Source organism: Gallus gallus, chromosome 1 (assembly GCF_016699485.2).
Source record: "Gallus gallus isolate bGalGal1 chromosome 1, bGalGal1.mat.broiler.GRCg7b, whole genome shotgun sequence".
Classification (NCBI taxonomy): Eukaryota; Metazoa; Chordata; class Aves; order Galliformes; family Phasianidae; genus Gallus; species Gallus gallus.
In genome coordinates this window covers 42,950,197-42,966,470 of record NC_052532.1, presented here as the reverse complement: position 1 = coordinate 42,966,470, position 16,274 = coordinate 42,950,197, and the positions used below count along the sequence as shown (strand labels likewise).

The window sequence follows — 16,274 nt, the reverse complement described above, 5'->3', positions numbered from 1 at the left end:
AGTGCCAGTGTTTAAGGTAGGTTGTAGGGTGCCATGATACATATGGAATACTTCCCAATTCATTTGCTCTTAAGAAGTTTCAATGCCTATGTTTGCAGTTCACATAAGTACACGCACGTATATATGTTTATATATACTTGGATTAAGTTTCATTAGGAGGAAAGCTTTTACTAATACAGAGTATTCTTTATGCTAAGGTCTTCTTTCTTGAATTACTCCTTGTTTACCCTCAGGCTCTTTAGAAATGGAATAATGTTCTAGAGGAATACATTTTCTCCAACTTAAAGTATAAAATAAGTGAGTGAGTGAACTTGAATATCCCAGACAATGCACCTTCTTTTACACTTATTTCAACTCTGTCTTCTTACACCTAAGTGAATGATTATGAGAAGCGTAAGTAAATACTTATGAAGTTAATCGTAAATGCATCTTTAGATTAAAGGTTTAAAGATATAATTAAAAACTGAGAAGGATACAAAGGGCAGGTGCAACACTGCAGAGGCAATTTTATTTCTGATATTTCTAACTTTTAAGAGCTTCCCTTTGCAATTAATAATGATATATTAACAGAGGTGTTTACAGGTGGTTAAAAGATGAGGTAAAAATCATAGCTTTCAACATAGTCAAACATGAAAGTCCTTGTTGTTCTAGCATTCAAAATGCTTTAATTCTCAGACTAGCTAAAACTGAACTTTTAAGTGACAATAGGAACATTCCATGTGTTTAAACAACAAAGGCAATGTTAACTTTTAGAACAAGGTATCGACTAAACTAACTGCGTCTTTAAAGATGTCAGACACAATTCTAGGAAGTCTATCAGAAGTATCCATTGTAAAAAACAACTAGGTACAGAACATCAAAGAAGAAATCTTGCCAAGATTTTAATTAACATCTGAAAATAATGAAACTTGAATTTCATTTAGGCATTTCTAACTTGCATATTCCTCTTAACAAATATATTCACATACATACACTTATATATGTAACCTGCTTTTTGCATAAGAAATGTAGTTGGGCCGTGCCTGTATTTAGTTTCAAAATATAAGTCATACCATCTAAACGATTAGGATTAATTTCCACATTAAAGCAATACTTTCATTTAAGTTCTCTGTACACTACCACTACATTCTCCATGTTGTCCCATTTTAATAGATTTGTTCTCTTAAGTGGAAAGCAGCTGATGATCTTCAATATCTACAGTGACTCCGAGCTCTATTCTCTAAAAATGTCCTTCTGTTCCACTGACAGTAATGGCACCATACTAACAGCTTCCAGAAAATTTCCTGAAAGAAAATTACAGTTACAGTTGAAATAATACTACTACTAACTACTAGTATTACTATAATCAACAATAGCTATGCTGTGATTTTCTGTGAGTGAAACAGAACTTTAGTTTCATTTACAGACAGACCCAATAATGAAATTATAAACCAGTATAATGACTAATTATGTTAATAAAAAATATTAAGTTGTTTGATATTTAATTAAATATTAATGCAATTTAATTAAATTGATTACATTTAGAAATCAAATATCAGTTATAATAGGTTTCAAAGAAGAAGCTCAAACTGTAATGCTTAGGTAATGGTTATTAAAAATTAAATATTTTTTGTGGGATAAAAGTGTAAGTATTCATTACAAAAAGACAGAGGTTTGCAATCTATCTTTTACTCTCAGTACTTGCTAACTTACTTCATCCATCTATTCTGTTTAGCCTCTCACAGTAACACCTAAATGAAATAAATAAAAAACTTTCTGCTTAGAAATTGTTTCCTATAATCATATTGCCTTTGATTTTCACTAATCCTTAAGAGCTTTTTAAAACAATAACACCAAAAACAATAAGGAAACAAACAAAAAAGAAAAAAGAAAAACAGATGTTGCCATTCATCGAAAGAGCCTGGCTCTGTATCCAGATGAGATGAGGGATATTAGAAGTTTACTTCTTTTTATACCTTGTAGACAAACACAATCCTTGGAAGAAGACTCATAGTTATTGTCCCAAACAAGTATCTGAGAAATATTTAACGTTGTTTGGGACTTGGCTGAGGGTTTGCATGGTTTACATCAGATGAATGGAGAGCAATGAATCCACCAACCCATTTCAACTTCTTTTGTTTTGGACATTATCTTCTGATATCAGAAAACTATAATTCAGGTCTATTTGCCTTAATTAAAATTTTACAAAGGATGTCTTTCATTTCCCTAAGAAAAATAACCACCTTGTACAGAATACTTGTCATAGTTAAAGGCACCACAGAGAAACACCTGTAACATCACGTCTTTCAAATTTCTGGTAAAACCAAGTAGTTAGTGGATGGCATTGAGAAACTTGCTTAAATTCTATCTGCATTCTTTTTATATCAGTAAAACAGACTTGACAAACATATATGAAAAAAATAAACAAAAAAACCCAACAACAACAAAAAAACCCAACACCTAAACAGATGAAATGCAGTTACTGCTACCAGTATTAATTTCAGGGTTTCTTTTCAGTTAAATCTTTTGATCACTATTGAAGTCAACTGGCAGATTCTGTTTGCAGAGCATTAGAAAATGCTTTATAACATATGCAAATAACAAGCTCTGATTCCACTGACTGTAAATGACAAGCATTTTGTTTGATTTAATGATATATGAAGGATGTTTGTCTTATCTCTTCTAATTCTCTTCTTATTGTCTTCTAAAAATTCATCATCTATTTGAAATGGAAATTATTAGCTTGAGTCAACAATAATAAATAAGCTTTAGATGTGATGAAAAAGTTTATGAGCATAGAGAACAGAGATGAAATACAGCCTGATGACTTTTGATGTTTGACGTAATTAAAATTTTCAGTGCCCAACTACCAAATACATTACTATAAATGAGTTTTAAATTTTTGAGAAGTATTATTGGAAGAAAAATCAAATCAGACTATTTAAGAGAGGCAGAACCAAAAGAAAGATACCAAGATGAAGAGTAACATCTGAAAACAAAGACACATACTTAATTGATTAAGGGAGATTTGGATCCACTTAGAAAAAAAATGTAATGAAATTAGTTACCTAAAAGAAAAAGCTGCTCTGCCCAAAAGTTAAAATAGGAAAAGTTAAAATAGAAAAAAAAAAAAAAAAAAGCCAAATGAATGGACATTTTTCAAATTTATATAGCAAAACCTTTTGAAGAATGAAACTAAAGTTCTATCTTTCCTGAATTTCTACTCAAAGAGGGTAGATATGTGTGGCCATTGTGACACAAAAGATAAATATTTATCAAAAAAAGAAAAAATATGTAAAACTTGGAATTTCACATCTGTTTGGAACTAAATCAAAATAAATCTTGTAATGCAATGAATGTTTCCTGTTAAAGTGCATTATGAGCCAGGTTTTCTCTTATGAAAGTCATCTACATACACCATGCATGGACAGATGCTGGTGTCAGGGTCTGCTATCAGTTATCTGACTGTGGCACAAAGAAGCGTTTGGATAGTAAGCATCAGTTAATACTGTCCCACAAATTAATACAAAAATATGGTAATTTCCCCCCCCCCCCCCCGCTCCCCCCCCCCAAAAAAAAAGGAAAAAAGAAAGAAAGAAAGAAAGAAAGAAAGAAAGAAAGAAAGAAAGAAAGAAAGAAAGAAAGAAAGAAAAAAGAAAAAAAAGAAAAAAAAGAAAAAAAAGAAAAAAAAAGAAGAAAAATAGTCAGGTCAAAAAAAACTGCCAAACAAAATCCTGAAAATATATTTGGGGTTGGGACTACTGGAAGTAGGGAAGACAACGTTCATTTCTTATCTTCACAGCTTTAAATAATGCCACACAAAGACAAGCAAGTTACACAAACTTCTTAGGAAAAGCAAAAAAAGAAAAAATCCAAATAACGCACAAAGAACCCCCAAAATTTCAGTTATTTCTTCTTTGACATTTTACGGACGTCAAATTCATAAATATATTTCAATATGTTCAATAGTGCAGCAATTTTAAAAGTACCTCACTAACTTCAGTCTCATTTAAACATTATTAATAGAAAAATTAAAGCTATAAACCTTTGGCTGTTGGTGGCTGAACGCTATTTTACTAAAGATAAGTAAGATGAATAAAACAAGTATGTTCCAGGTGCTCCTTTAAACTAAATGTTGTTTTTTAATACTGTGTCATGGCTTCTTTATTCCCTTGTTTTGTTATTACTTACAGCTTGCTAATGAAGGCTGACCTCAGTGTTGGGAGGACGAGTTGAGATTGTGCAGTACATTAAATTAGAAATCAGGAAGCAAACCCAGAGATTCATTATTCTTGTTTATCCAAGGTCTCAATAAAGATGGAAGCTCTTTCTGGGGCTTATTAATACTCAGATAATAGCCTCTCATTTTTTTTATTTTTTGACACTAATGAGAATAATCTGCAGCCTTGAATTCATTTTTTGATAGAAAACTCCCAGTGCAGAAAATATTATTTTTGTTTGTTTGCTTGCTTTCTGTAGGAGGAACTAACAAATCATCCTTCATGTTAACACTTTAGCTATTTCTTTTGTTTCATTCAGCTGTTTTCTGCAGTATTCTTTTAATTGTCTTAGGATATAATACTAATTAAAATGCTGCTCGAACCAAATAAAAATATATTTTCAGTATAATAATCAGACATTCTTTCAGTTCTTTTTGATTTTTTAAGTGCTAATGAATGACAGTACCCTAGTACCTTCTTGTATTTGCTCATAAAACATTAAGAACGCATAGAAACTGTATCAGAATCACATAATACAAAGGCTTTCATTTAAATATTTGTAAATAAACATACTAGTAACACCGATTTTCAGAGAAGGAAATGAAGAACAGTTACATAATGGTGAAAGCTATTACCTTCTCAGTGTTTTGAAAATACAGTGGAATATCATGGATATACCACAGAAGAAACTATGCTTCAGTAAAAATCTAGATGATCCAGAATTTGAATTTGTTATTAAAGGCTATCTTTCAGTGGAGGTAGAAGATATTACCATATGTTATTTCTAACAAAGATATAAAAATATATCTGACTGAAAATCAAGATTCTGATTTGACAGAATTTGTTTACTTTTTGAAAGCACTTTCCAGAAAATTGGAAGACTTTGTCCCTGACTCTCACTGAATGTACTTGGCTCCCTCACTGCTAAGAGAATTAGCAAAATCTCACAAGAAGATCATATTCACAAGGTCTTTTATGAGGTCAATTACCAGATCATTACAAGATTTGTGGCCACACTGCTTCCAGCAATGCAGCTTTTCAGAACTTGCTAATGCATCTGCCAAAATTCCTGGCAGATTTTCCCTGTCCCAGTGATACTCCTGTGTTGACATCTCCCAAAATTAATTGAACCATCAGAAGTTCATTTGAACAAAACAGAGTAAAACTCTATAAATTGACTTTTTCAGCAATGCTTTACTTAATAATATTTATTACTGATTCTATGGTCAAGTCCCTCGAAATATGACTCTAAGAATATCATAAATAATTTTCTTAGGTCCTTTAAATCTCTTTTTAAACATAAATTTTATGAAGAAGGCAAGTTGTTTCAAACAATTTTTTTCTGGTACAAGGGGAATACTTGTCGTAATTGAGAAGATTTGTTTTTATCCATTGATTTATATCTCAACTGTTGTATGACAACACTTTATCCAGTAAGAACATCAGAGGTTTGGGTTCCAAATGGAATATTTTACTATTTGCCTTTAGAGGACATGTTTAACTTCTGTTCTCTGTGATAAACATCTGCATCACTACCACCAAGAAAGGCAATATGCTGGCCTGACAAAGACAGTGAACAATGCTATTCTAAAACTGGACACAGCAGTATATAAGCACCTCACAAATCAGACAGGTCTAGAACGATAGCTAAATACACATGCAAGTTCAGACTTGGGCATGTCCACAGATACAGGAAAGTACTCCTGCCAGAACACATCCAAATGTTCAATACCTCAGAACATGGCTTCAGAAGTTACAGTCATATTTAGCTGTTTATTTCAATATAAGGCTGAAGAAAAAGACCTTGCAGAGAAATTTAGACATTTGCTGACAAAATCTCAGACAGAGTCAGTGGAAATATTTAGCATCTAGGGAAGAAATTCTTTACTGTGAAGGTGATGAAGCATTAGAAAAGGTTACCCAGAGAAGTTGTGGATGCCCCATCCCTGGAAACATTCAAGGCTATTTTGGATGGAGTTTTGATCAGCCTGATTTAGTGGAAGTTGTCCCTGCCCATGGCAGAAATATTGAAGGTTCTTTAAGGTTCCTTCTAACTCAAAACATTCCATGCAACTGTATGAAAATATGTATGAATTATAGTTAGACTAGCAGATAGACTAGCATCTCACATCTCACTTGCATATTGTTTTGCAGGTTTAACACTGAGCAGATCTAACTACCACACAAACTTTCAATAAAAAAGCAAGGTCATAAGCATTCAGTTATTCATCATTCCTTTTTCCATAGGCTATAGAGGCAGAACACTTAAAGACTATCTGATACCCAAAACAAGTAATTCTGCTCTTGTGGATCAAGAGAATTGTCATAGGGAAAAGCAGGTTCTAAATCTACTTGTATAAGAGAATATACTTTTGGTTGACCTGAAATCTTGGGATAAATTCCTTGAGGAGATAGGAATTGATTGGACAGCAAGTCTGTTTTATCTAATCACGAATCTGTTGTTTGACATTAAAGTGAAGAGTATTAACTCCATATCAAACTTCTGCACTGAGATGCTAGTTCTAAAAAGGAAAGGATAAGTGGCTCCACCACTTTTTTTGTCAGATTGTTTACAGCAAGCAGGCACTATGACACTGTAAGTATATCAACACTTGTTTGTGAGTAGACAAATACATATATCTTTTTCCAAACTTATCATAAAATAATTTTTGAGTACGGGGAAATAATTGAAATAAAAACAAACAAACAAACAAACAACTAAACAGAAAACAACAAACCTGGAGAAGGCTCTGGGGGGACCTTATAGCAGCCTTCCAGTACCTGAAGGGGGCCTACAGGAAAACCGGGGAGGGACTTTTTATAAGGGCATGTAGTGACATGACAAGGGGAAATGGCTTTCAACTGGAAGAGAGTAGATTTAGACTAGACATTAGGGAGAAATTATTTACTGTGTAGGTGGTGAGGCACTGGAACAGGCTGCCGAGAGAGGTTGTGAATGCCACCTCCCTAGAGGTGTTCAAGGCCAGGCTTGATGGGGCTTTGAGCAACCTGGTCTATTGGAAAGTGTCCCTGCCTATAGAAGGGCGGTTGGAGCTAGATGATCTTAAAGGTCCCTTTCAACCTTAAGCATTTGATGATGATGATGATGATGAAACAACACATATGGATGTAGTAAAAATATTTGAAGGCTTAGAAGTTTCACAAGCTATCATTTGAGCTATGGTTACTAACACCAATAGAAAGCAGAGGTTTCTTTGGAATTTCAGTTTTCCTTAAGTTGACTGTGAATAGAAAAGTTCCATTTATTAAAATACATTGAAGGAAAAAGTCAAATAATAACAACATTGTTTATTGCATAAGTATTAAAAGTCTCCCATATGATTTACGTGCATGATATGTATGTGGAATTCAGTTTTGCTTGGCATAAAGAGATAATTTGTACTCTGATCAGTTCACTAGGCCGATCAGTTCAAATGCATCCAACCTTAAAAGCTACAGATTTTTTATTTTGTCCAAGTAAAGCTACAATACAAGAGGAAATGCAAAAACTGCATCTTTAGTAGTTGTTTCTCATCATCTAGAAATGTCTAGTGTTTGTTTTAACAACTTGAAGTATTATAGACCTGTTCAGAAGTGATGACCTCAACAAATGCAGAACTATTTTCTATCTCAAATAAGGTCAAATAGACCTAGGAATTAGAAAGATACTCTGAAGAGTTTAACTTTATGTACATTCTATTGAAATATGTAGATTAATTATTAACATGCTAACTAACAAATTATTCATAAAGATATCTTCAGCAATCATCATTCAGATCTTTTTGGAAAGCTTTCCTCAAATTCTCAGCCTGTTAGAAAATTCATTTCTGAGATGTATTTCTACATGCATAAAAAACTACATATAGTAGTATTAAAGATTTTACAAAAACTCTCCTTTTAATACATTGCTGTCATCAAAGATCCAACCCTCTGAAACTTAGGTCTACAGATTTTTTTGTTAGGCTTGTCAAATTATATGAATTCCATCATCTTAAAAGAATATGTCATGTCTTCCATAAATATTAAAGATATACGTATTTTTAAAATCTCCTGCCAAATTTAATCTCTGAGCAGGAATTTTTGTTTTTAAGTTAAGTAAATTCTTTGCTGACTTACAAGCATTTGCATAGTCAGATTGTTATAAACCCACATGAGCTTTTCTGACAATAATGTGTTTTCATGTGCTTAACTCATTATTATTGAATATAAAAATCCATATAAACACAGTAAGTTGACAAGGATGTGAAAGTTAGTAAAAAATAGATTTAATTCCCAGACCTCCACTACTTTCAAGTTCCCTTGTTCCAGATCCCACAAAGTGTGCTTTCTTCATCTGATTAATATTATTTTTCTGCGATATGCATGGTTGTATGCTTACACATTACACAGAAAATATTTTACAGGTTCATTAAAGGAGTGCTTCTTTTTGGATAACATTATTTAACATTATTTCCAACTCTAATTACTCAAGATGAAACAAAAAGCATCCAAAGTGTAAGTAGAAATGCGATTTCCATTTGGAATGTTTTTGATTTGTTTATGTATTAAAAAATGAGGTTTCTGTGAGAACAGTTTATGGGTTAAGAAATATGTTTTTGGAATTTTTTTTTTGAATAGGGAATACAGCAAAGAAGGTTAACTTTATATTAGTTGTACAACATTCCACTTAATCAGTCATCTCTTGCACAACATCTACTCCACTAAATATTATTAAGATTTTTTTTTTTTTTTTTTTGCAGTTCATTATTTGAGTAACTTAGAAGGTTGAGAAATATTGTAATAAAAAATTAGGAAAAAAATTATGTGTCTCTCATTTTCTCATTGTGACAACAAGGCAGGTTATGAATCCATATTATATACAGAGAACCCTATAACATCCCACGTTGGAAGAGACCCATGAGGACCACTGACTCCAACTCTTGGCTCTACATGGGACCATCCAAAATTCAAACATTATTTCTGAGACTGTTGTCCACATTCCAACAGCTTGGGGCCATGACCACTGCCCTGGTGAGTGTATTTCAGGGCCTGACCACCGCAGGTGAAGAATCTGTTCCTAACACCCAATCTGACCCTCCCCTGACTCCATGCCATTCCCTCGGGCCCTGTCGCTGTCACAGAGAGCAGAGCTCATCGCTGCCCCTCTGCTCCCTGTGAGGAGCTGCAGCCGCCATGAGGCCTCCCCCCAGCTCCTCCACTCTGGGCTGAGCAAACTGAGAGGCCTCAGCTGATCCTCATACATCTTGCCCTCTCAGATCCTTCACCATCTTATTTGACCATAAATTACTACCTCCAATGCAGCGTTACAACTTTTCTTATGTACTGTGGAGTGAGAGCATAAATGCAATTATTGTGTATCCTCATCTATCCCACACTTGGGACAAATGTAATCAATATCCTTTCCTCATTTGAGAAATATCTGAGGTCTGAATTTACAGTGGAGTAATTTAGCATTTAACTGTTGTAGGTCAGAACTCTTTGAGATATGTAAAAAGCAAAATCCTTGTAGCCATGTTAGATTATTATCTTTTTTCCTTACAAAATAAATTAACCCAGCTAGCAAAGAAATAAAATTAAAAAAAAAAAGTTCTACAGTAACAAGCTCTTCTTTGTAAATATGGGAGAGAATCAGAAACAAGACTGTCATTTTCAATAAAGAGGAGATAAAGCAGTGTGAAAGTTCTCAAATGTAATGTGAATAGGTCCAGTGTCAGGGGAATTCCCCTGATTCCTAACAGCTTGGGTCCTAACGAAGACTTAAACTAAATCACTATTGCGCTCAACAAAATATTCTCAAGAAAGGAATACGAGAAGCATGCCCTTAAAATACAGCCCCAGTGCAGCCTCAGGGCAGTCTCAAATAAAAAGGCTAACTTCAAGCCTGATATTTCTGCATACAAAGCAATCCGATAACAACAGGTTGTTAGACACATGTACACCAAACAAGCACACACACACACACACACAAAAAAAAAAAAAAACAATCAACCAAACAAACAATAACACCAACGCAACAACAAAAAACACATCAGGATTCTTTTTTTTTCTTGATTTCTATTTTGTACAAGGCTAGATCCTCTCAGTGCATTCTAAAATGCATTTTAAAATGCAAATTCAAATGTAGAACTGAGTACTGTGCACTTCAGGAGAGCATCAGATGACAGCTGAGCAGGGTTACTGTGGACCTGTATTTCAGTCTTGCCAGTCTCATATGAGAGCTGGACATTTAAAGACCTCACAGGTCTTGCACATGGTGTTCAGAAGTGGGCAAAATTGTGTGTCTACTAGGAGGCAAAAGTTATGAAAGCAATTCAAGCTTTCTGGAAAGAGAAGATAGGAACAAATTTCTCTACGGAGAGAGGTGGAGAGAGAAGCTGTAGTATTACAGAAAACAGAAAAATATTCTAACAATTTGTTGAATAAGGAAGGTATTTATTGATACAAGCCAACTGCCCATATCCTTCCTTTATAAAACCAAAGCCTGAGAGTTGGACTACCAGCCCAATACATAAAGGCTCAGGAGTTTTACCTGTGTCTGGTGGGAAATTAGCTCTAGAAAAGAGGTGTTTTCAGCATGGAGAAAGTGATGAGAGATTAAGAGCTGCACAATCTCCTGTCAGGTTTGTATTAAACCTCTGCTGTTCAGAAAGAATTATGTCTTACATCAGGCACAATCTTGAAGTGATTTATCCTGTTTCGAGATCTGAGTCTGCTAGTCCAGCCATCTCAGGAGTGGCAGAAGAGGTCAGGACAATCTGCATTATCTACTTGCCAAGACATGCTCATGAATGAATTATTTTGTATTGAGCGTCAAACTACAGTACAAGCAGGAAGCACTTCAAAATACAAATTTTCACAGCCAGAATTCTAAAAGAGAGGATATAGAACCGATTTATTATAAATACAAAAATATGTTTCTGCCTCGGGTACTGAAAATGTCAAGATAGACCCTCACTGGGCATGTAAAATGTATGACTTCTGCTTGAATAAACCTGTTATTTGATGAGAAACTAAATGATAGATTATGATAATTAGGTTTACATTTGGATCTTTTCTGAATCACTATATGAAAATGAAAAATGGTATGAGTACATTCCTTACATCTTTGTGCAGAATCAAGAAGAGAAGGAGAAGAGGAAAAACATTTGGATGAAGATCAGACTACATTTTTCAAAAATTGTGTTCAGTAGTTTTGAAAAGCAAAGCTGGAAACTCTTCTCAAAACTTCATTTTATTTTTAAACACACACACTCAGCATTCTTTGATATTGTCATTGCTTGCAATCTTAGAATTGTTTTCAGGTTTTTTTTTTTTTAAATTAATTTTAAAAAGAATATGAAATACTTTTTCTTGAAATAGGACATATTTGAACAACCAGATTTTCTGCATCCACTGAATAATAGAATAAAGTATATTTTACTTTTGTTATGTATTTCTTTACTACATTAATGAGTTTCTAGGAGACAATCCAGTAGCTAAGATTTACTATTCACATCCATATAAAGGCAGAGCTACAAATCATATTAAGAAAAATAAAAATTACAGTCCAATAAAAATACTTTATTCTTAATTTCTTCTTGATTCACACCTACTTTCTAACTTCAACTACTGTTATAATGTACATAGGTCACTCTGAAAATAATGCCTCCTATTTGTTTCCAAGGGAACTACAACTGATGCAAAGAGCACAATAACACTATTTGATAGAGAAAATTCTCAGCTACAAAGCACTTTTTTTCAACATAGTCACCACCATTAGCTATCCATTTTCACCTACAATGAACAACAGCCTGCATGCAGCATAAAAAAAAACAACATGGATTTTTGGAACATGGCTTATCTTTCATGTCACTGTTGCCACTGCTGAAACATACCACCCACAGCCTCACTGTGCTCACATCCATGGTTTGTCTCCATAAACATTCAAGAAGTGTGATGCATATCAGTGACTGCCATTTTTTGCACATGGAGGAATTCAGTGATGCACCATTGCTTCATATGTGCTTCCTGGAGACATTCATAGTCAGGCTGGAGGGGGCTCTGAACAACCTGATCTAGCTGTAGCTGTCCTTGTTCATTGCAGGCCAGTTGGGCTAGATGATCTTTGAGGGTCCCTTCCAACTCAAGTGATCCTATGATTCTACGATCATTTAGTTGGCACTATAAATGTTTTGCTCTTCCTTTATGTCACTTCTAGCAGGAGTTTCTCAATACAAAGAAGTAAGAAGACAAAATAGTTCAGTAAGAAACTTAGTATATATGTTCAGACAACAGATTTTCACTCTCATATTAAGATTTCAGAAAGATTATAAACACAGAAAATTTTAATATAATCTTATTTCATACTGTTCTGTGCAGAATAATTTCACATGCAAAATATGCAATTTTGCAGTAGGAATTTTTAATTTAACAGAACTTCTCCAATTTAAACATGTGCTCTAAAACAGATGATGGGATAAAATTCTGATTATTTTTTAGTTCAAGGTTCTTTAGTGGAACAAAAAATTCAAACGAACCTCTTTGGTCACAAAATGTAATTCATTATCAGAAGCAGCATCTAATGCATTCACTTTCAAAACTGCTCATGGCCTTAACTTAAAATAGCTTGTGTGTGAAAAATATTTGCCTCATTTATTGTTCTGGTAGTCTGTGCCTTTTGCCTCATTTCCAGCCTGAGTTATTTATAGTTGTTTTCTCCTTTTTTGTTCTTGTACAAACATTGGCTTTTAGCCTAAGTGGTATTTTTTCTTCCATTTTATAACCTCTTACTGGGTATTCTGATAACCACATGCCCTTTTGATTTTGCTTAGCCTTAGATAACAAGCTCTAGCCCTTTGCAGAATATAAGCTCTCTGCTTTCCCTATACAGCCAGCAGAAATTCTCTGTATTTTTTTTTAATTGGAATTTACTGACCTTGAACATAGGTAAACAAAAATAAGTAAGTTTGTATTCCAGATGAGCATTATTAATATCTTTCTACTGGAGATACCTTTTCAGCTCAGTCACCTTGTTTTCTGCTAAATGACTTCAGTATTTTATGACCCTGCTGATATGTAAAACAGTCAAGCATATTTCCACCTTAGTTTTTTGCAAACTTCTGTCTTATAATAGGAGTTTGATACCAGTACCAGAGTTTAGGGAAAAACTGAGCATTACAGCAAAAGTACCTTTTTTTCCTCTAGGTATATCTCATCAAGTTCTGGGAGAAAGATCTTTCTCAAACAGATGTGACACTGATTTCTTTGTGTTTAATAGCATTTCAGAGATCTCTGTTCTTATCAATACAGCTCCTTGGTTCTTGGGATCTTTTATAACTTAGTAACCACAACATCCTGGAATAAGCTACAAAATTTAATGATGTATTACATAAATACATTCTTTTTAACAAAAAAAACACCTTCATTCATTTATGTCCTCTAGCTACTATTAAAGGAAATTAAGTAACTTTCTATTACTCTCCACCTTAAATTTTGTGATTCTTTCCTGTATCTCTTCTATCCTGAAAACCCTCATTTAAGTAATACAGAACTTCCATGATGCCTTTCCATGAATTTGATCATTGCTGTTATCTTTCCCTATACCTTTTTGAATTTTGCCTGGAGTTAGCCTGGACAGTATCCAGCATAGTAAAATGTCTTGCTCCAGCCCTTTTGAAACAGTTGGCTAGTACAGCTGTATTCACACAAGGATGGGACAGCTGAGGAGCATGTGAGGAGGCAAAGAGGTGACGTGTTTCTGATTAGTATGACTATCCCCAAATGAGAATGCTAAGAGGAGCAGTCAGGTAAATAAATATGCAAGAAAAGTGCGAGCTTCCATAAACTGAGGTGTTTACAGAAGGCATGAAACAACATTACATATGAAACAACATTCAGGTGTGTGACTGTGCAAAGAGTAATGCAAACAGAACGACAGAACAGAATGAGAGTAACCTGAGTTGGAGGGGACCTAGTCCAGATCCCTAAGCAAAGCAGGCCTAAAGTCAAAGTTTGGCCAGGATGGTCAACTTCCAAGAAAATTCTGAACTCTGATAGGCAGAGATCCCACAACTCTGCTTTAGTGATTATTCTTAATTGTGAAGGATTTTGTTACATTTAATTACGATTTCCCTTACTGCAGTTTTTGCCTGTTACATTTGCTGTGCATCACTGAAGATGATCTGGCTACAGCTTCTGTGCTACGGAGTTGAAGACCGAAATAATTCCCTGTGGCCTTTGTCTTTAGGCAAAACAAACCCAGCTTCTTGAGCCTCTGTTCATACATCATCCGCTACAGTCCTCAAACACATTGGATATGCAGCAGAACTCCTCTGAAGAGCAGCCACATCAAATTAAAATGTAACACAAGTAACCCACTTTCAATCTCTGAAACTGAATGCTTAGAAGAAGGAAGAAAAGCCATATTTCTCTAACACATACTCAAGCTCCTAGAAATCTGTGGAGTAGACAGCTCCTGACACACTGGTTGTATCCTTGTGGTCAAAAACCTTATATACTTTTTTTTTTTTTTCTCTTAAGAATTTCCAGTTGTACTGTATTTGCAATATTCTGAACATGGCCTTTACAGCACATTTGCTGTTTGCTGTAGGTCTACATTTAGGCTCTTCAGCATGTATGCATAACAACTCTAAATTACAACTAAAAATTCTGAGTATGGGATTTGACAGTGATGTTTAAAGAGCGGATTACTGTTTTTCCTTTGATTATGCAGTTACAGAAAAACAACAATTTCTCATGAAGAAAACTACAGGCAGGAAGGTATGTTAATGAACAATATTATGGAGATCTCCATACTTCAATAGACTGTTGAAGCTTTGTAAAACCCTAGATGCTTTACTGCCAGTTGCCAATATATAATGGAAACACCATTTTTATTTATTTCCTTGTTTAGATCGTCACATACTTCCATGATCTTCTCGGGTCAGAGGCCATATCTTTTTAAGGTGTTATTCAGAGCATTGCAATTTTTCTTGTCACATGGAGAACATGGATTGGATTGCTGCTTAAGATTTATATTCTTACTGGCCTGAACCATAGCAAAGTTTCTACTATGACTTAAGGAAAACAGTTGCAAACAGCTAAATGCAGGACAGAAATATGGAACAACGCTAGGTAATTTTATTCATAAAACAGTTATTATTGACATAATCACGACCTTTTTGAAATCTTGTTCCAGTTTGGTTTGTTGACTCTACCAGTCCTCATCCTTTTAACAAGGTAGTTATCAAGAGGTCAAGCCCAACTGATAACAGCTTTTGCCTCTAAAGTGATAACAGGGTTGCAGGCGAACAATAGCACGAACAGTGGCTGACCCTGGAAGCAATAACTACTGCCATCTCAAAATGCTGTTAGATCTTGAGCAGCAAACAAACCAAAACACAAGATATAACATAGCACTTAGCTGATCCTTTGCATGATTTATGCAAGTGCTCCATACTAGGTAATAAACGGTAACTCAGTCATCACCGTCTGCAGATATTTTTCTACGTTGCTTGTTCAAATTGCAATAACAGTTTGCAATAAGAAAGTGAAATGAATAATCATCCTAAAAAAATATTGAGATAACTGTTCTAGTTCTTTAGCGAAGACTTACTTATGGGATTCATATACTCTTATGTTAAAGATATATTTAAAATAAAAACCAAAACACTGAAGATGCTCATCAGTAACAAATACACGAAGACTTCAAAACCTCTCCTTTTTCTTTTTTCTCTACAGCCTCTGTCCTGAAGCACAGGCAGTGTGAGAATGTACCAATGCAAGAGAAACAAAAGAACACAAGAGAACAAAGAGAACCTCTAAGTATTCAAGAAATAGCCTGTGTTATCCCCATTCAGTTTAACCTTTGGTCCCTAATAGCATCTCACCTTGAACTGAAAAGGAACAGTGTACCAATGAAAGCAACCATATGACAGGTTTTAAACTCTGTAGTTGATATGGCCTGTAATTGATAAGCTAGTTTGCTATATTTTTTCGTCACCCAGAAAGCTCTTTTGAGATACCCAGACACCATACAGCAGTATTTTGTTGTTATTATTATTTTAAATCATAAAAATCTAGATGACTTTTATGCAT

General features: G+C 34.4%; 1 protein-coding gene across 4 annotated transcripts in view; it reads right to left on the bottom strand.

Moving 5' to 3' along the window:
- Window positions 1-479: 479 nt before the first annotated feature.
- TMTC3 (transmembrane and tetratricopeptide repeat containing 3) overlaps window positions 480-16,274 on the bottom strand; it is a 58,895-nt gene continuing 43,100 nt past the window's right edge. For 2 of the 4 annotated variants that reach the window (XM_046943940.1, XM_046943936.1), the window contains one exon: window positions 486-1,283. In XM_046943940.1, coding sequence (XP_046799896.1) covers window positions 1,213-1,283 — 71 coding nt within the window. In that variant the 3' untranslated portion in view covers window positions 486-1,212. Of the gene's footprint in view, window positions 1,284-16,274 lie in introns of all 4 variants that reach the window. The other 2 variants (XM_040671299.2, XM_040671290.2) reach the window with 2 other exon arrangements.